At 34.9% G+C, this 21,188-nt stretch overlaps 1 protein-coding gene across 1 annotated transcript; it reads right to left on the bottom strand.

Annotated features, from left to right (window-relative positions):
• Positions 1-1,109: 1,109 nt before the first annotated feature.
• Positions 1,110-21,160, bottom strand: LOC117333439 (probable RNA-binding protein 19). The gene is made up of 27 exons (XM_033892736.1): positions 21,019-21,160; positions 20,203-20,385; positions 19,122-19,274; positions 18,756-18,815; positions 18,043-18,271; positions 17,630-17,691; positions 17,020-17,244; positions 16,726-16,782; positions 16,121-16,202; positions 15,575-15,646; positions 13,727-13,818; positions 13,438-13,476; positions 11,602-11,677; positions 10,549-10,679; positions 10,278-10,338; positions 9,787-9,841; positions 9,056-9,152; positions 8,509-8,619; positions 8,156-8,356; positions 6,947-7,066; positions 6,466-6,612; positions 6,103-6,169; positions 5,268-5,403; positions 2,482-2,601; positions 1,969-2,074; positions 1,665-1,788; positions 1,110-1,243 (listed from the first exon to the last, which is right to left on the bottom strand). Exons 1-27 carry the CDS (start codon positions 21,052-21,054, stop codon positions 1,170-1,172), a joined length of 2,916 nt encoding a protein of 971 aa, XP_033748627.1. The 5' UTR covers positions 21,055-21,160; the 3' UTR covers positions 1,110-1,169.
• Between the last annotated feature and the right edge of the window lie 28 nt (positions 21,161-21,188).

The following is a 21,188-nucleotide window of genomic DNA, read 5'->3' as shown; positions in this document are numbered from 1 at the left end:
TTTAGTACAAGAGTCGTTTTATTTTATTTATTTTTTAGTACAAGATTTGTCAGAAGAATACATATCTGGCCAAGTGGTTTGAAATTTCTAATTAGATTTTTTTCAAATAGGTCAAAGGTCACGGTCAAGATAAGCAGATCCACAAATGGAATGGTCTCGTCACAAGTAACACACGTCAAATACCTCAGCTGTATCCTCATTAGTATTGACATAACGTAGTTTTATATAAAAAAAAAAAAAAAAAACACTTTAACCTAGCTGTCTACCGACGCCGACGGTATAGCAAAACTTTCTTCGACTTCATCCTAGCTAAAAATCAGCTGAACATTTTCAATAACAATTTCATATATTCAGAAATAAAATCAACCTCAAAAGATTTCAGCTTCTCAACACTTAAAATGATATACATTTTTTATGGCGAGGAATAGATTATCAAAACAGTAAGCACAGGTTCACAACATCATCAGTGATGTTTTTTTTAGATAAAAACTAGTTGTCTAGAAAAGATAGAGCCTACGATCATAACTAAAATGCCATAACCTCCATATATAAAACGGCATTGGGTAAGTTTTGAAGAACAAGAGGCCAATGGACCTGAATGGTCACCTGAGTTTTGATATATTTTGGAAGAAATTATTCCTGTGAAGGTGAATTTGAGGGCAACTTTGTTCACCCCAGCATGCTACAAATATCAAGTATGTTAGTTCTTAATTGAAGATGTTTAAAAGATTTTAGCATATTTGACCCCTGTGACCTTGAACTTATACTGTGACCTTGAATTAAGTTCAAGGTCATTCATTTGAACAATCCTAATAGTCCTTCACTCTAGCATGCTATAGGCCAGGTATCGGGTCTCTAGGCCCCTTTATTAATAAGAAGAAGTCATAAATGCAAATTATTTATGATCAAACGATGGATGTCAATGGACAAAAGGCGATTAGAATTAGTCACTTTAGATGTTATAGGTCACTTGAGATGTCATCTCAGGTGACCTTAAAATGTAGGAGTCGCAGGTGACAAAATCCTACACACAGAAAGACAGACAACCTGATTCCAGTATAACCCCCTAACTTGTTGCCAGTGAAATAAAAATAACATTTTCTACAAAGTTATTTTATACATGTTTTATTGAGTAATTACATAATATGTAAGACTGATCATGTCCTCTATCAAGATCCCTTGTGAGACATCTCCAGTGTGTCCATGATGGCTGATCTCTTCACACGTTTGCTCATTGGGGAATCTGAGAAAGAATAAGTTCAAAAGTTACAGGACGTTGCTAGACACAATGAAAAATACTAATATCATCAGTCTAAAGCTAGTTTTTAGGAAACTTATTTTCTAAAATAATCACTTGGTGTGTTTATGAGTGCACCCATTCCTGTCTAATCTCAGTCAAAAAACTTAAAAACACATCTTAAAATGTATTTCATGAACACCTCATTATGCTGACACTGAAGTACAGTCAAACTACCCTTTTACAGTTCTACCTATGATTTTGTGGTCGTCACTCAAGGTTTAAGACACTGCTACTATAACAGCTGCAGTGTTTTTAATATAAAACTGCATTATAATTACCCATAACAGCAGTGTTTTTAATATAAACCTGCATTATAATTACCCATAACAGCAGTGTTTTTAATATAAACCTGCATTATAATTACCCTCATGAAAATGCTCTGATGTTTTGCGTCGAAGCTCCTGCAGATCTTCAGCATCTTCAGCCCACTCTAACACTAAACGCCGCCCATACAAATGGGTACTGTGACACAGGGCCTCAAACGCTCTCTGGATAAGCAGAATTGGTATATTTAAAACATTCAAACAGTAATATCTATTTTTTCTAAGGGAAATTTAATATAAAATCAGATATTATAATTCATTCAAATCTTATTTCTTTACTATTGATTTTTATCACCGTGTTGATGGAGAGACTAATTGCTCAGTGTAATAAAGACAAAACATCACCTTGGCATCCTGCTTGGTAAGGAAGTCCACAAATCCAAAACCCCGATGTGTACCAGATCCACTGAGTTTGGTAGGAAGGCGAACTGATTTCAGTTCACCGAATGTCCTGAAAAAGGACAAGACCAAAAAACATTTTGACTATTTCAAATCAAATTTAAATACATGTATACATGTACACAGTTGACATATCCTCAATTAAGGAATTGGTTTTTACATTGGCTTATAAATAAATGCATTTGATATAAGCTGCAATGCAATTTATTACAACGATAACAGGCATGGTGATTTTTTCAAGAAACCTATAGCTTTCATTTCAAATACAATTTTGTATCTACAAAAATTAACTGCATGCTTACAATGTGTAAGAGAATTTACTGCATGTTAATAACAGGAAACTGCCAAAACATTTTTTCTAACAAATCCAAGAAATGTACAAAACTGGACTGAATCTCCAGTGAACTTTAGTTAAAAGAGAGGAAACAAGCACATATTATGTGTATGATTATTACTTACTTGAAGAGTTCGAAGACTTCCTTCCTCTTTGCCTCAAATGGTATGTTCCTTACTAGTATTTTAGATGTCTTCTGTTTGATTGACTTGGCCTTCTTCTTAGTAGATTTTACTTCTGTAGTGCTTTAGGAAAGAAAAAATTAAACAAATCATTGCTAGGATTTCTTTAACGCTAATTAGTTGGTGAATTAAGCTATTGAATATCATTGTGTTCTTCCCTGGAAAACATATCAAACTCAGTTATTGGTATTTATACTTTGTAGATACATAATTTATAAATTTCTTTCTGTCTTCTGTCAAATCTAGTAGTAGTAGTAAGACTATGATTATCAACTATAATGGTCCCACCTGGATTCCTACCTTACTACAACCATTTGTTAAGTAAGATCAAAAGGGGCAAATAACCAATCAAAACATTGATCCCATGTGCACAACATCAGTGTAATGTATACTGGATACATCCACAGAGTATTATGAAGTTCTGATGAAAACTATAGGAGTGTCCGGACAGAATCCTGAACAAAACTACTGGAGTGTCCGGACAGAATCCTGAACAAAACTACTGGAGTGTCTGGACAGAATCCTGAACAAAACTACTGGAGTGTCCGGACAGAATCCTGAACAAAACTATAGAAGTGTCCGGACAGAATCCTGAACAAAACTACTGGAGTGTCCGGACAGAATCCTGAACAAAACTACTGGAGTGTCCGGAGAGAATCCTGAACAAAACTACTGGAGTGTCCAGACAGCATCCTGAACAAAACTATAGGAGTATCCGGACAGAATCCTGAACAAAACTATAGGAGTATCCGGACAGAATCCTGAACAAAACTATAGGAGTATCCGGACAGAATCCTGAACAAAACTATAGGAGTATCCGGACAGAATCCTGAACAAAACTATAAGAGTGTCCGGACAGAATCCTGAACAAAACTATAGGAGTGTCCGGACAGAATCCTGAACAAAACTATAGGAGTGTCCAGACAGCATCCTGAACAAAACTATAGGAGTGTCCGGACAGAATCCTGAACAAAACTATAGGAGTATCCGGACAGAATCCTGAACAAAACTATAGGAGTGTCCGAACAGAATCCTGAACAAAACTACTGGAGTGTCCAGACAGCATCCTGAACAAAACTATAGGAGTATCCGGACAGAATCCTGAACAAAACTACTGGAGTGTCCGGACAGAATCCTGAACAAAACTATAGGAGTGTCCGGAGAATCCTTAACAAAACTATAGGAGTGTCCGGACAGAATCCTGAACAAAACTATAGGAGTGTCTGGACAGAATCCTGAACAAAACTACTGGAGTGTCCGGACAGAATCCTGAACAAAATTATAGGAGTGTCCGGACAGAATCCTGAACAAAACTATAGGAGTGTCCGGACAGAATCCTGAACAAAACTATAGGAGTGTCCGGACAGAATCCTGAACAAAACTACTGGAGTGTCCGGACAGAATCCTGAACAAAACTATAGGAGTGTCCGGACAGAATCCTGAACAAAACTACTGGAGTGTCCGGACAGAATCCTGAACAAAACTATAGGAGTGTCCGGACAGAATCCTGAACAAAACTACTGGAGTATCCGGACAGAATCCTGAACAAAACTACTGGAGTGTCCGGACAGAATCCTGAACAAAACTATAGGAGTGTCCGGAGAGAATCCTTAACAAAACTACTGGAGTGTCCGGACAGAATCCTTAACAAAACTACTGGAGTGTCCGGACAGAATCCTGAACAAAACTATAAGGAGTATCCAGACAGAATCCTGAACAAAACTATAGGAGTATCCGGACAGAATCCTGAACAAAACTATAGGAGTATCCGGACAGAATCCTGAACAAAACTATAGGAGTATCCGGACAGAATCCTGAAAAGAACCAATCGGAGTGTCTGGACAGAATCCTGAACAAAACTATAGGAGTATCCGGACAGAATCCTGAACAAAACTATAGGAGTGTCCGGACAGAATCCTGAACAAAATTATAGGAGTGTCTGGACAGAATCCTGAACAAAACTATAGGAGTGTCCGGACAGAATCCTGAACAAAACTATAGGAGTGTCCAGACAGCATCCTGAACAAAACTATAGGAGTATCCGGACAGAATCCTGAACAAAACTATAGGAGTATCCGGACAGAATCCTGAACAAAACTATAGGAGTATCCGGACAGAATCCTGAACAAAACTATAGGAGTATCCGGACAGAATCCTGAACAAAACTATAGGAGTGTCCGGACAGAATCCTGAACAAAACTATAGGAGTGTCCGGACAGAATCCTGAACAAAACTATAGGAGTGTCCAGACAGCATCCTGAACAAAACTATAGGAGTGTCCGGACAGAATCCTGAACAAAACTATAGGAGTATCCGGACAGAATCCTGAACAAAACTATAGGAGTGTCCGGACAGAATCCTGAACAAAACTATAGGAGTGTCCGGACAGAATCCTGAACAAAACTATAGGAGTGTCCAGACAGCATCCTGAACAAAACTATAGGAGTGTCCGGACAGAATCCTGAACAAAACTACTGGAGTGTCCAGACAGCATCCTGAACAAAACTATAGGAGTGTCCGAACAGAATCCTGTACACAAACAGACTAACAGACAACCTGATTACATTATAACCGCCAACTTTGTTGTGGGGAGTATAACAAGTAGTTTCTAATTTCAAATACTGTTAATAACTGTTTAATATTTTAAAAACAATACATACTAATTAAGCACAGTAACAGGTTTAAATACACCATTTTAACAGTTTTATAAGCATAAATATCCTGCCTACCCTACTTGGCGGTGTGAAACCTTGAGTTCCAGTGTATGACCATCCAAGTCAGTGTGTTGTAGTGTCTTCAGAGCCTTATCTGCACTCGCCTTCTCATAGTACTCCACAAAACCATACCCCAAAGACAGGTAGCTTCCTAGAAAATATAAACATGTTTTAGATCAACAGTTATAAAACAAATCTGTGTTACACATATCAGGTGAGGTATGTCACAACCCTAGTTTCCATTTTGAGACAGTGACTTAAACCCAGATTTAGAAGATACTTAACCTTCTGGAACACCTGGTTATATTATCATTGTACTTTTCCCATGGTGTTCAGGCATATATATATATATTGTTCATTGTTTGTTCTCATTTTGTCAATTTTGACTCAGAATTACTGAGGTCATTTTGTTAATGACAAACTCCAGTGCTCAATTACCCGGTAAGTCATCTCTTAATGTTGTTATTTTCTGTTGCTTTTTTTACGATGACATGTTTGGTAAAATTAATTACATCTTAAACACTTAAACACATATCCTGTCTACAGTACCTGTGTGATAACTTTGTCTTTGAAAATGATTCTCATCTATTCAATAAACACTCTGGTAATTCATGAAAATTTTCCATTTTGCCAACCAAAGCTATAACTAAATGTTTTAATTGGTAAATGTTGCTCTGTGTACTCTATGCAGTAGTGTCACACAGACAAGATCACAGAAGTGGTTTCTAATTTTCATTCATTTAGAGCTGCCATACAAACCGTGTAAGTCACACGGTTACAAAATATGAAAATCAAAGTTGAATTTCACTGTGATAACTACATGTATATTGTATATTTTTCTTTATCATACCTGGATTTTTCATGTCCTTTTTCTTGGCCACCGAAACACTTTTTATCTTGCCACATTTCTTGAATTTCTGAAAGACAAAACTCGTGAATTCACACTGACATATTTGACTGACACAACTAAAAGGCTTAAAACATATTGGTGGCATGCAAGTGGTGGGGTGTACAGTTATTGGAAGGGAAAGATAAATATAGTTTAAATGGAGTCATATTTTACCAATATCAGATCTGCTTTTCATAACCATAATTCATATCTATACTCAATCAAATTTCTTCATAATATCATGATGGTAAACTCTATTCAGTAACCACAGTCTATGGTAAACTCTATTCAGTAACCACAGTCTATGTTATGCCAAAGTGTTACCTTCTTGAGGTCATCTTCTCTTGATTCAAAGTTAAGATTTTTGACAAATAATGTTGCTCCCGACTCTGAAACCTCCTCTTCCTCCTCCTCCTCCTCCTCTTCCTTCTGTTTCACTTCCTCCTCCTTATTTGTTTCCATCTTTTCAACCTTAAAATTTGAATTAAATCAAAACAAACTCAGATGTGTATAGCCTTCCTAATGTTTCTCCATGTTAACTGCTAGTTATCACAGCCGTCCTTCCACTTAATACTTGTTTTAAAATTTACAACTTTACAGTACTGTACATGTTACTAAGCCTAACTGAAGCCTTATAACAAAAGAAATTAATTTAGAGACATACAGCATCAGTCACACCAGGAATAACATCTAGGTAAAGCTATCAAGTAAAACCTAAAGGCCATGTTAAATACAGTTCACTTATAACAAATCTGGGAACAAACACTTTATTCCCAATTCAAAAAATATACTTAGTGTTGCATACCTTAGAATCTGAGTCGGTTCTCTGCTGTTTTTCCTCCCCTTCCTTGACTGTTGGTACAGTGGCTGGAGCTTTAAACACTTCCATAGGAGCCCACTCCAGGTATAGAGGAACATGCTGGAACTGATAGCACCAACAACACAGTGTTAATATCAAACATTGCTTCACTGATGACAAAATTCGATATTGGTGAGGAAAATGAGGGTTGTTTTTCTGCCTACTTAGCATTAAAAATCAATGATGATTTGTCAGTTATATATAACTCTGTCATGATAATTGTTTTTAATCCAAGAAAGCTCATGAACACATTCATATATAAATTATGACATTAAAGTTGAAATACTGGTAGCCTGAATGTCTGGAGCCATTACAGGATCAGAACTCAAATAAACAATAAAAGTAAATGTCTGTAAGACCTGAATATCCCTGCTCCTATGTAAAGAACTTTGTGTTATGATGCTATAGTGCATTCTCAAGGTATGATGTATCGATTCAGAATGAGACGGGATATATTGCTTCCCATTCAGAAAAAGGTCATGAATTTTAGAACAAGTCATAGGTGATCTTTGACCTTTAAACCTTGACTGATGACCAGAATATGATCAGTAGTAGAAGTTGATGCTATGATATTTTGGCATAAATATGAACCAAATCTGTTGAGGGGTTCTCAAGATATGACTTTGATCCGAATAAAAAGGAGTCGAAGGTGAACTTTGATTCTTTAACCTTGACCAGTGTCCACCAGAAAACAATCTGGTATAAAAGTTGATGTTATGATACTGTGGTGTAAGTGTGAACTATGTCTTTTCATGGATTCTCAAGATATGTAATTGATTCAGAACAGAATATAAAAGGGCATGACAGGATACAACTAGATACAACAGGACAGGGCAATCTCAGAAAGCCAAACACAATAATAGAACCAAATGAATGTCAGGTAAGGCAAGTCACAAAGATGGATAACCGTTTTAGGAAAACATGCAAGTTAAGTAAACAACCTATACCAAACTCGGCATACCGAAGTCAATATTGAGCTCTACCTCAGAACAGGCCAGGCATACTGAAGTCAGTACTGAGCTCTACCTTAGAACGGGCCAGACGTACCAAAGTCTATACTGAGTTCTACCTTAGAATAGGCCAGGCATACCGAAGTATATACTGAACTCTACCTTAGAATAGGCCAGGCATACCGAAGTATATACTGAACTCTACCTTAGAATAGGCCAGCCTCCTGAAGCCCGTCTTGGCCTCTGTTGGTTCCAGGTATTCTACAATAGCTGTGACCCCTGATGGAGGAAGAATAACCCGACCAACAGTCCCATGTTTACTGAATAAGTCCCTCAACTCCACAGACTTGGTGCCTGCTGGCAAGTTCTTCACCAGTATCACTGATTTGCTTCTTGCTGCAGAAGGCTGAAAATACAAAGACAATTTCTATAACAGGATGAAGCGATCTACTTTTGTATAAATTGGTAGTATGCTGTATTTACTGTATTTACTGAAGGCGTCTGATTTTGTACAAATGGATGCTTGGTGTCTCATCAAATTGGTCCTACTTTACATACTTGACTGAAGCTATCAAGTGCCACTCCTTCCTCCAACAGGAAGTCGCGTGTCTCAGCTACGATCTGAGTCTCTCCCAAAGCCATTCTCACTCCAAGACTCTGCTTTGCCTGCTACAAATAATAAAAGTCATACATGTCTGTTACCCCAATTAGTAGAGCTACAAATCAGAGTATTTAAGTGTAGCGTTGTTATCAAATGTTCTGTAAATACATACTAGAGACATTCAATTAAGTCTGTCAAAACATTCCACATAAAACCACAAACTTAAAGCATTTAAATAGCAATGCATTTGCAAAATTATAACACAGCTCAACAATAATTGAGAAAGATAGATATTGATGGATGGTATGCATTCCTGACCAATGATATAGCTTTGAACACTAACATGAACTTGTTGAGCTTTACATCTAAAACAGTTGTGGAGATCATATAGTACTTTTGTTGTCTCTGCAATAATTCATACTTTGTCAGGTGTTTGTGAAACATGTAATACAGATTGGCCACCTGAAATGTGATTTCCTCCAGTTACTTTCTCATTCAACTTACAGCATCAAGAATGTGACTTTTCTCTGTACTGTACTTTTCAGCCAAGACATCTGCCACAGTGTTGGCCCCAAGAAAGAGAGAGTTCCAGTTGTGTGAACTACAAATTGGAGGGAGGTTTATGTCAATTAAGTGTAATCAAGTTATTCTTCAAAAATATCAAACTATTAATAAACAATATAATGTTTGTAGCTACTTAACCTTTTGTGTGGTTCTAGATTATCATTTTGTAGGTTATTTAAGAAAGATGTTGAAAGAAATGTAAGATAGTTTAGGAGCATGCACTGTTTCCAGTTGGTGTGTACAAAGAGTAAGGATATCATACCTGCGGTATGCCAACTCTCAGCACCTTTTAGACTTTATCTGAAGCTCTGTACAGAACTTATTACAGAAACACATTTAGGTAATGGTACTCACAGAAGGAGCTAAAATAATATAAGGAATGTCTACAAAAATAATCAAAACCCAAACACACAGGGTCAAGTCATAGTCTGTGGGCTGAAATTATACACAGTATATGCCTCATTTTCCTACAGTGTACTTTATAAAATAACCCGAAATTTTTGTGGCACTAGTAAGTCATGGTATCTCTGAATATAAATTGATATAACTTCATCTGCTGCATGACACTATCACAAACAGACATCACAGCTATCAGAACATAATCTCCATATAAATAAACATTCATTTTTTTTTATATGGAAATTTGTCCATCTTTTAGGGTGTATACAAACCTGCCAGCCAGAGCCTTCTGTTTTTCCTGTTTCTTGGTTTTGTAAGATGAACCCTCTGAAATAACCAAAGATGGAAACATACATTTGAATTATGTAAACAAAAATGATGTACAGGTTGCACATGGAGCCTGACTTCTACACAGTGATCATGACGTCACAGTGATCATGACATCCTGTCAGAATTTGTCAATATAAATGATAGCATAATATTCGAAAGTAGAGCTGTAACAATGGGTGGTGGGGTGGCTTAGTGGTAACACCAGACAGCCGGGGTTTGATTCCCCATCAGATGTGAGAAAGTATGTGCCTGACTACATGGGTTTTCCTCAGCCACTCCAGTTCCTCCCCACAGTAAGACCCCTTGGGGCAACAAGAGTGATCTATTTAAGTTGATATAACTTGTTTCGCAATTATTTATAAAATAAATGAAGTATGATTTAAATGTAACAATGTCTCCAATCACATTCTACAACAGACAAAACTTAGTCTACCTGAAGCTGTCACTTCGTCTTCTTTTTTCGTCTTGGCCGGAATGAGATGCATCAGTCTGCCCTGGAGAACATCAGATGTATATTTATAATACAGGAACGTGTTTACTTTTAATATATCTGGCATTATACACTGTTTGTCTATAATATACTGTAAATATTTATTTGATGCAAATTTTCAGTTTTTCTAAAATCAAAGAAACAGATTATAGCTTGTTAGAAATTGTGAAACAAACAGATATCCTTAAATCTGAGAAGAATGTGTAGGATTTACCATGAACGTTGTTCCGTCTAATTCTGTGAAGGCCTTCACAGCATGTTCTGGCATCAGGTAAGTCACAATGGCAAAGCCTTTCATTTTCTTGGTAAGACTATCGATAGGGAGGTGTATTTCTGACACTGGCCCTGAAAGACAATTTGGATTGTTGTTTTCTTATTATGACAATCTAAATATCATTTTCATTACATATCATCCTCTCCCTATTTCGATGGGAGTCTAGCTTATTTTCATTCCAAAATGTTAAATTAATTTTGAATTATTAGACCCTGCATCTATACCTAGTGAATATATATTCAGTTTATTGCATAAATAGCTTTATGACATTACCTTTAATGAAAGAAATACATGTACAAAATAGGATACGTTTGAACGAAAACAACAAAACAATATTTCCTATTGATTTTCCAACCAATTATTTCCAGGAAATATATCATAAATTGTGCATCTCTACATCTCTGAACCTTTTCTGGGCTCTACTTTACTAAAAATGATCAATGAAATCCCACAAGCAACTACAGTTGCGACTTCACTTTTTAAAGGTGATTTACAAGGTTTATTTTTGACAAGTAAGGGCTAAAAAATAATAAATGATTATATCGGCTTTGAGTACATTTCACCGTTCATTATCTCTCCCATCTTAAAAGATGACTTAAATATAAGTTTCATTTGAATGTATCACTCTCTAAACAATAGGAAAAGTTTCTTTGAAATTCCTGAAAAGTAGTGTTTATTTCTGTGCTGATTTCCAGTAAACATACCCAAATTAGCTGGGTAATACTTAGTTTTTGATTTAATGTATATCCATTGATAATGACACAAAGTCTGTTAGGTGGTTAACTTCAGTAGAACTATTGGCCGACAATCCTATATCCCATTCCCTGGTAAATATTGTTCCTCAATTAAAATCAAGTTTCTTTGAATTCTACAGGCCAAAAAACAGAAAGATGATCTGATTTAACGAGGACTTGGATGTTGTAAGAGAAGTGAATGAGATATTTATCACTACAGTATCATTATAGTCAATATCATTAAATGTGTTACACTTACCATATTTTTCAAATAACTGGTGAAGATCTTCTTCAGTACACGTATAGGTTAAATTCCTGACAAATATTCTACCGGACTGTAATAGAAAATATCACATGTCTGACAAATATTCTACCGGACTGTAATACAAAATATCACATGTCTGACAATAATACTTTTACAACAAACATTATCAAGATGAAACTTGATATTTTCAAACTGACTTACAATCTCTGACATGATATACCTGTACGTAGCAAACCGTGACTGTAAAGCTTGGAATGTCAATGATGCAAAGGACCCACTTTATGTTAATACACATTTAAGGGGCCCATCAGGCCTGTATTGGCACTAGTTTTTATTGTTATTTGAACTCGACAGCTAGCTGAATATCTTCTCTCAACCATGGTAGCAGTCTACATACTACTTACTATCCAAAAACATTTGGACAAGCATATTGAGTATTGCTAAAGCAATACGTGTCCCCTACTGGCCCATACCGAAAATAGTAACAGTGACACTGACCTTGACCTTAAACCTAAAACTTGAACATGTCCGAGATATTATGGTCCTTTATCATTGTGCGAAGTTTTTTTTTTCAAATCCTTCAAGGAATGATGTCTCTAGAATGCTGACAAACTTTGGAATTACATACATATGTTACGTATAAGGTGAACGGAGAGGAAACCTACAGTCCCCTGGTTTCACCGGTATGGGACTTTAATAACAACATATGGTAAAATCACAAACACCTATCATATATGGTATTTCATTAATTTGTTATTATTAATGGGAATTGTAGATTTAAGAAATAATTAACGATGATTCGTGTATTATTGCAGGATATACAACGAGGACGAGGATATTTTGCAATTGAATTAATAACGAAGGCCGCAGGCCTGAGTTATTAATTAAAATTGCAAAATATCCGAGTCCGAGTTGTATATCCTGCAACAATACACGAGTCAAAGTTGATTATTTCTATTCTACCATGTACTGTTTAGTTCTGAGATCGACCTCTTTCTAATAGAAAAACAGCAAAGAAACCCCGAGAAAACCTTGTTATTTATTTCTTGAGTATTGCATTATTTGTTGATGAAATATACAGGCAATACAGTACTACGATCAAGAGCATCTATCATATAGCATTGATTTTGAAAACAAAAAAAAAGGATAAAAAAAAAAAAAGAAAGAAAAAAGAAGAAAAAAAAGGGGGTCCTCCGTAGGATTCGAACTCGCGTCGTGATAAAAAAATTTTGAAAGACTAACCCATTAGCCCACTCGGCTATGGTGACCTTTTACATTAAGGGTGAATATTAGATATATAAAATTGTTACAGCCGTGACTCCCGACCGTGTATTATTGGCACGAGCGTGGGTTATTGGAAAATAATACATGGTTTTAAACCAATCAAAACTGGCGTTGCATAGCAAACATGGTAGAATAGCTAATAAATATGTCTTTGCCAGTCAGTGGACTGAGTGTCTATACAACTCTATTGTATATCTAGCATACATCCGTAAACAGTCTACACAACACTTCAAGATGTTGAAACCTCAAAGATCAAGATTTGTTGCCATTACCAAGTGAAGAATGAGGAGTTGAAAATGTTGTCTGAATACATACAACAGTCTTTCATCCGACGATGTACTCCATACAAAATGTTTCTGTTGTATACAGCAGAGTGTAAGTAAATGTTAGGAAAAATGACAAAATAAATGATGGATTCAGATCATCCGAGAGCTAAATATACCTGTTATATTTCCCGAGACCTCTTTTTTGTATCTGATAGGAATGACATGTGACAGTTATTACTAATTCTGTACCGTTGTATATTGAATGGCAACACTATCTTACCTCTGCAATTGTTTCCTCTTCATCATCTTCCTCCTTTGACTGAAATCAATGAAAAGTCAGTCCAATGATTCTATATACATTATGAATGTTTGAAATATTTACAAAATATGGCGAAAAAGTTGAATTTATGGAAAGGTTTATGTAATGCTTTCTAATGGAAAATTTGAAGTTAGGGTATTTCCTCAAGTTAAGGATGTATTTCTTGATTTAGCTTATCTGATACAATAAAAAAAAAAAAGAGGCAGATTTTGAAAATTACAATACTGTTAAATGGACGATTTTAATATACCTTCAACTCCCATGGCCGAGGAACATCTTCCCACTGTACTGGGGCCCCTTGCTCTGCCTGGGTACACTTCTTCAGAAAGATACGCTTCCCACCTACAAGTAAAATCTCGAATCATAATCAAATAGCAACATATTGGGTGAGGGGAGTACAACATTTGGTAGAAGGAGTACAACATTTGGTAGAAGGAGTATAACATTTGGATGGAGGGAATACAACATTTTGGTGGAGGGAATACAACATTTGGGTGGAGGGAATACAACATTTGGGTGGAGGGAATACAACATTTGGGTGGAGGGAATACAACATTTGGGTGGAGGGAGTACAACATTTGGTGGAGGGAGTACAACATTTGGGTGGAGGGAACACAACATTTGGGTGGAGGGAATACAACATTTGGTAGAGGGAGTACACAACATTTGGGTGGAGGGAGTTCAACATTTGGGTGGAGGGAACACAACATTTGGGTGGAGGGAATACAACATTTGGTAGAGGGAGTACAACATTTGGGTAGAGGGAACACAACATTTGGTAGAGGGAACACAACATTTGGTAGAGGGAATACAACATTTGGGGAGGAGGAGGAGGGAGTACAACATTTGGGTGGAGGGAGTACAACATTTGGGTGGAGGGAGTACAACATTTGGTAGAAGGAGTACAACATTTGGGAGGAGGGAGTACAACATTTGGGAGGAGGGAACACAACATTTGGGAGGAGGGAGCACAACATTTGGGAGGAGGGAACACAACCTTTAGGTAGAGGGAGTACAACATTTGGGTGGAGGGAACACAACATTTGGGTGGAGGGAACACACCATTTGGGAGGGAGCATATTTTGACCAATTTAGATAGGACATATATATACTGTACAAACCGATGAAGTTTTATATTTACTGTCTGTACATACTGATGAAGTTTAATATTTACTGTCTATACATACTGATGAAGTTTTATATTTACTGTCTGTACATACTGATGAAGTCTTATATTAATTGTCTGTACATACCGATGAAGTTTTATATTTATTGTCTGTACATAATGATGAAGTTTTATATTTACTGTCTGTACATACTGATGAAGTTCTATATTTACTGTCTGTACATAGTGATGAAGTTTTATATTTACTGTCCATACATACTGATGAAGTTTTATATTTACTGTCCATACATACTGATGAAGTTCTATATTTACTGTCTGTACATAGTGATGAAGTTTTATATTTACTGTCCATACATACTGATGAAGTTTTATATTTACTGTCCATACATACTGATGAAGTTTTATATTTACTGTCCATACATACTGATGAAGTTCTATATTTACTGTCCATACATAGTGATGAAGTTTTATATTTACTGTCCATACATACTGATGAAGTTTTATATTTACTGTCTGTACATACTGATGAAGTTTTATACATACTGATGAAGTTTTATATTTACTGTCTGTACATAATGATGAAGTTTTATATTAACTGTCTGTATATACTGATGAAGTTTTATATTAACTGTCTGTACATACTGATGAAGTTTTATATTTACTGTCTGTACATACTGATGAAGTTTAATATTTACTGTCTGTACATAATGATGAAGTTTAATATTTACTGTCTGTACATAGTGATGAAGTTTAATATTTACTGTCTGTACATACCGATGAAGTTTTATATATACTGTCTGTACATACTGATGAAGTTTTATATATACTGTCTGTACATACTGATGAAGTTTTATATTTACTGTCTGTACATACTGATGAAGTTTAATATATACTGTCTGTACATACTGATGAAGTTTAATATATACTGTCTGTACATAGTGATGAAGTTTAATATATACTGTCTGTACATACCGATGAAGTTTTTGTTCTTCTTCATGGCTTCTTCAATGTCTTTTTCATTCTTAAAACTTACATAGGCAATACCTGTAAGGACAGAATTATATAACACAATATAGAATTACAAATGTCATCATCATCTGTGATTTTAATTTCAGTACTACTTTCTGCTTGATATAAGTCAGACCTCTCTCTTGGTACACTGTGAGCCAAGACAAACTTTCGATCCGTCTAAACTTCAAACAATATTACAAACCAAACAATATTACATACCAAACAGTATTATATATTATACATTATTACATACCATACAATATAATACACATACAATATCACATACCACACATTATTACATACCATACAATATTATATACCAAATAATATTACATATCATACAATATTACATACCACACATTATTACATACCATACAATATTATATACCAAATAATATTACATATCATACAATATTACATACCACACATTATTACATACCATACAATATTACATACCATACAATATTACATACCACGCATTATTACATAACAAACAATATTACATACCATACAAAGGTTTCTTCTTAGCATTCCTTGGTATTCTTATTGAAGTCAAATGTAGAGGCTTGAAAAATTCTTTTATTGCTTTCTGAGGAAACATAATATCATGAGAATGTCAATGAATATATAGTCTGATCAGCTGTAGTTCGATGAGAATCAGTAATGAACCCACATCCTACATATCAGTTTTACAATATGATTAATATTTCTCTAAATAAGTATAATTTTTATCTACCATACTGATCAGTCATATCACAATAACATCTAAGTATAAACTACAGACTGTGTGTAATCATTTGTTGACTGTTTAAAGCAGTAATTTTACTTTGTGTTTATAATATCATGCTTGCAGTAAATTATTCCCCATCAGAAATGTTATTTCTAAAATTTGATATACTTATAATTTTTTTTATCTAGATAGACAATGATAGTCTAACTTGAGTCAATCTTCTTTCATATCTTGGTTACATGCCTATTGTTTCACTGCCTTACTTAAATCTAGGTGCTACAGAAACAGACCTAACAACATGTGTACACTTGGAGTAAACAATGGAAATGGTCATATGTAGCCTATAGTAAATATCTGACCCTGTCCTAGGCAGTATACATACCTCTCCACTGGAAACATGAAGCCCTTTCATTTTAACAACCAGTCCTGGATCATTTACCTGTCAACAAGAAAATAAGTTCAATATGATAACATATCCAGGGTAAACATAGAACATGTTTCTTTATAAAATATATGCTAGAAAATATTTTGTTATGTTTATCAAATAAAAATTTGAAATTATTTGTCAAAGATATTAACTCTTAATCCTTGCTGCTAAAATTAAAATTACAACAGCATCAAAATGTCTATGTTAATCTAGCGAAAATTCTATAACTTCTAATTTAAAGTGACTTACTTTTTTCTGAGTTGATTTAGATGCCTCTTCCTTTTTCTTGGACTTGGTTGCCTTGGAATCCATTTTTTTCTGACTTTTTTTAGAATCTACCTTATCATCATCACTTTTGTCTTCTTTTCCTTCATCACTTTCTTCTTCATTTTCATCAGAATCACTTTCTTCTTCATCTTCGTCAGAACTTGAATCACTAAGCAATTGTTTCTTTGACATCTTAGATTTCAGATACTGCACAAAAGAGACATTTTGATAACTAGAAAATATCTGTCAGACATAAATGCCCCCACTGTCACTTGACACCCCAAAACACAGTTTGTCAAGGATCGCATCAGCAGTTCCTGAGATTAGCTAGTTACATAGCATCAGGACATGTTCAGTATGCATAAAAAGGAACAAATCTATTTTTGTTATTATATTTAACTGTTGTATATATGACAGAAAACTCTAAAACTACTTTTTGATCTTTACTTGTTGTTATGTAATTGTTTACCATACAATAGTTTTGTGTAACTCAGATCCTCTCAGCTGGTTTAAGTGAAACAAGTTAAGTCTTATAAAAAACAAATCAGTTACAGTAAGTTGTAGTTTATAATCTTTCTAAGCCATACACTACCTCCATGTCGGACAAATCTGCTTTTGTTGCAGTCTTGTCTTTTTCTTCTATGATCTTCACTTCTGTAATTCAGATAAAAAGTTACTTTTATTTTATATCGGAATGAATTAAAGAAAAGAGTAATGTTGTATATGAAACAAAATCCTTAGAGACAATACACATACACATAGTATTTGTTAATTATTTAACAAACATTGGGGTTACCATCACATTCATGTATTAAAGAGTCTTATCACTTTTAGAAAAAGACTCTCGCTTTTAAATAATAGAACGAATGTTTAAATGTCTACAACATGCTGTGATAACATCTTTGAAATGCAAAGTGGACATATCACCTAAATCTTTCCAATGATTTAAAAAAAAATATCTAATCACAAAAATATCCCTCTGAATTATGCCTGCTTGTCTTTTACCTTTAATTTTCTTTTTTTCCTCAACATCTTCCTCATTCTCCTCTACATCTTCCTCATTGTCCTCGCTGGTGTCCTCATCCATTGGATCCTCGTCTTCGTCTTCCTCATCAGAGGACTTGTCTTTCTGAGCTTGTGGCATTATGACATCAGCATCGTTATCCCACACTGTCTTTTTTCCTGTCCTTTTATGAGCAGCCATAAACTCCTCAAAGCCAGGGTCATCCTTCAGCTGTTAGTAAACACAATGGTAAGGGGGATTAGACAGATCTTTGTCAGTAAATATACAAGTTAAGATGTACTTCAGACAGTAGAACGACATACAAATGTATCATGAAACATATGGATATTTTTGTGATATCCAAGCTAAGTCTAGCTCTGCCCTCACCCTGACAAAATGTACATTTCATTAGTCTGAAGGTACATGTAGATGGTGGATTGTTTAGACTGTGATCAATTTAAAAACAAATACAATTTAGCTGTAAATATCATTGGCTTTTAAATGTCGATAATTTTCTAGTAGTTTCAATATTTACTACATTATTTTTTTCAGGCCAAATTTACCTTAGACATATTGCCTGTGTATAACCTTTAACCTTGTAATACAGGAGGGAGGAGTTGTACGAAAAACCACACTCCTTATAAATTACTAAAATAATAAATAAGAATTACATTGTGACAACATACATCTATCACAGCTTATAATCTATACATACATCTCCAAGCATTTCCTCCAGGGCTTTTTCTTTAGCTGTCTTCTTCTTCTCTTTCTTTTGCTAAAATACACAAAGCAAATTGTGATCAACATAATCATAAATGATATCACATATTTATTTCAAATCTTTTAACTCTTAAATCTTTTAATCCACATCAGATTCTGACTTCAGAAGAAATTTATTTTCAGATATTTACTTTAATATGATCCAACACCCTGTTGTCTATGTATAATATTCTTGTTTGACCTTTTAATAAAAAAGTTCTGACATCATAATCATTCTTTTGTCAATGTGCATACATGCGGTACATACAGAATTAATTTAACGATAATACAGTCGGAACATTATGAGAAGTTAGATAACCACCTTTGGTGTAACCTTTTCATCCCGCCCATGGCCAGCCACCTCAGCCTCTTTTACTTTCGAAGCTTTTGTCTTCTGATAGGCAGAGCTATCAGCAGCATACCTGCTCCAGGACCGCGGCTTTCTTGCATCACCTAAATCTGATGCAACTTCAACCTGGATTTATTTAAAATAAAAGTTTAAGCTATAAGATATAAGTAAATATTTGCCATTATACAAATTATAGTAGAACACAGAGCTACATATTTAGGAACAGATGTTTATGTTATCAATCAGGATGAATCCAGCCACAGGCTTATTAACTCCAGATTTACATGGAAATTAAAACAGTTCTATTAATAACACTTTAAAATCAATTAATCACATCATTAACATTGATGATGTCATTACAAATTTACTTCAAGGAAGTAGTACTGCCAAGTTTTAATATGCAAAATGGTTGTGTGGGATAGAGTTCTCAAACTCCCTGACATTAAAATCACTATAAATGTATAAGAGAATAATCATAAGCAAGGCTCATAATACCAGGTACCTTACTCTACCTGCTTGATTTATTTACTGCATCAATATCCCTGGTAAGAAATATATATAAATAAGCCACCCGAAGGTATAAAATACAATCATTCCTATGAATCAGTAAATTGACAAAAAAGATTGCGATGGCAAAATCCAATACATCTGTGATGTATCAAACCTGTCATATAAATGCTGGACTGATGACAAAGAATCTGTAGGAAAATTTTGATGTGATCTTGACCTTTAATTGATTAGGTGTTATTAAAAACTGTTCAATGTATGACCAATGCAAACTGTGAAGTCAAATAGTCTAGTTAATGAAGACACACCCTCTGCTCTGTGCAGGATGTGTATGTCATTAGCGATGGGAACCAATATCTTTTCCGTTTTCATAATCAACAATTGGAGGCATGTTACTGATCTTTTTCTTTCTTTTCGTTTTCAACCAATAGCACTGAACTGCAAAACTTTCTTCAAATATTTAGCAAAGCAGATTTCCTGTTGGCATGAAATAGAAAACACAGAAAACATCATTATGCCCTAGCTAAAACTGAAACAGAAATTTTACCGTTATTTTTGATGTGTCAATAAAAGTTTCATTGAAGTGGCCGATAGCATGTTGAGCTTCTTCGTCACTTCTGAATCCAATGAAAGCAAACTTTCTGAATCGACCATCCTTTGTAAACTTCATGCTACAGTCAGTAATAAGGCCATTCTTCCCAAATATAGACCTAAGTCTTTCCTCTTTTATCTGAAACATAGGTAACATGTTATATGTATAGGAAAACTGTAACAACTCTTACTTGTCCCCTAATAAAGATCACATGCAACATTCATTCTATTTTTAACTGTGATGATTACCATCTTTTAAGAATACGGTAAAGGCTATGTTATAGAATGGTGTATACCTTGAACTTGAAGTTATTGAACTTCACATTTCGATATACAACATATGTAATCAGTTTAATATATCTGGTGTCAGAATTAAATCTGAACATGTCTGAGCTTCAGACCACTTATTACGTAAAGCATTGAATTAACCGATATGTATTCATGTCGTGAAACATAGCTCGATCATTAATCTTTATAGACACTTAAGTAGTATTAAAACCATATTTTTTAAAATTCTGTTTATTATCAATGTGAGGCAATAGTTAAATCAGGCGTTTTTGTTTATGTTGTTTTCAGGGGCTGTCCACAGGGACATGTCTAGTATTATATTATAAAATAAATATTTATATATAGGTATTTCAGGGTATTGTTTTATATTAAAAGACTATACATGTCCCCTGTCAGTGTTTGTGTTTCTACAGATCTGCTTGCTGGCCGTAACATCATGCGATTTGGGGGTAATTTAGATACTTTACTTTTGTTATTTTCTCACCTTATTAGGAAGGTTCTTGATTATTATTCTTGACATTATGATATTCCTTTCCGATTAGCCTGTTAATCAAACGATATTGCTACTTCTACAGCAAGCCACTCCGTTCGTCTTCTCCACATGGCAATTTTACCGGAAGTTACACGATTATTCCCCTTTGTATTTCTTCCGGT

This window comes from Pecten maximus, chromosome 8 (genome assembly GCF_902652985.1).
Source record: "Pecten maximus chromosome 8, xPecMax1.1, whole genome shotgun sequence".
In the NCBI taxonomy this organism is placed as follows: Eukaryota; Metazoa; Mollusca; class Bivalvia; order Pectinida; family Pectinidae; genus Pecten; species Pecten maximus.
The sequence above is the reverse complement of the archived record's forward strand: the minus strand, read 5'-3'. Positions and strand labels throughout refer to the sequence as shown.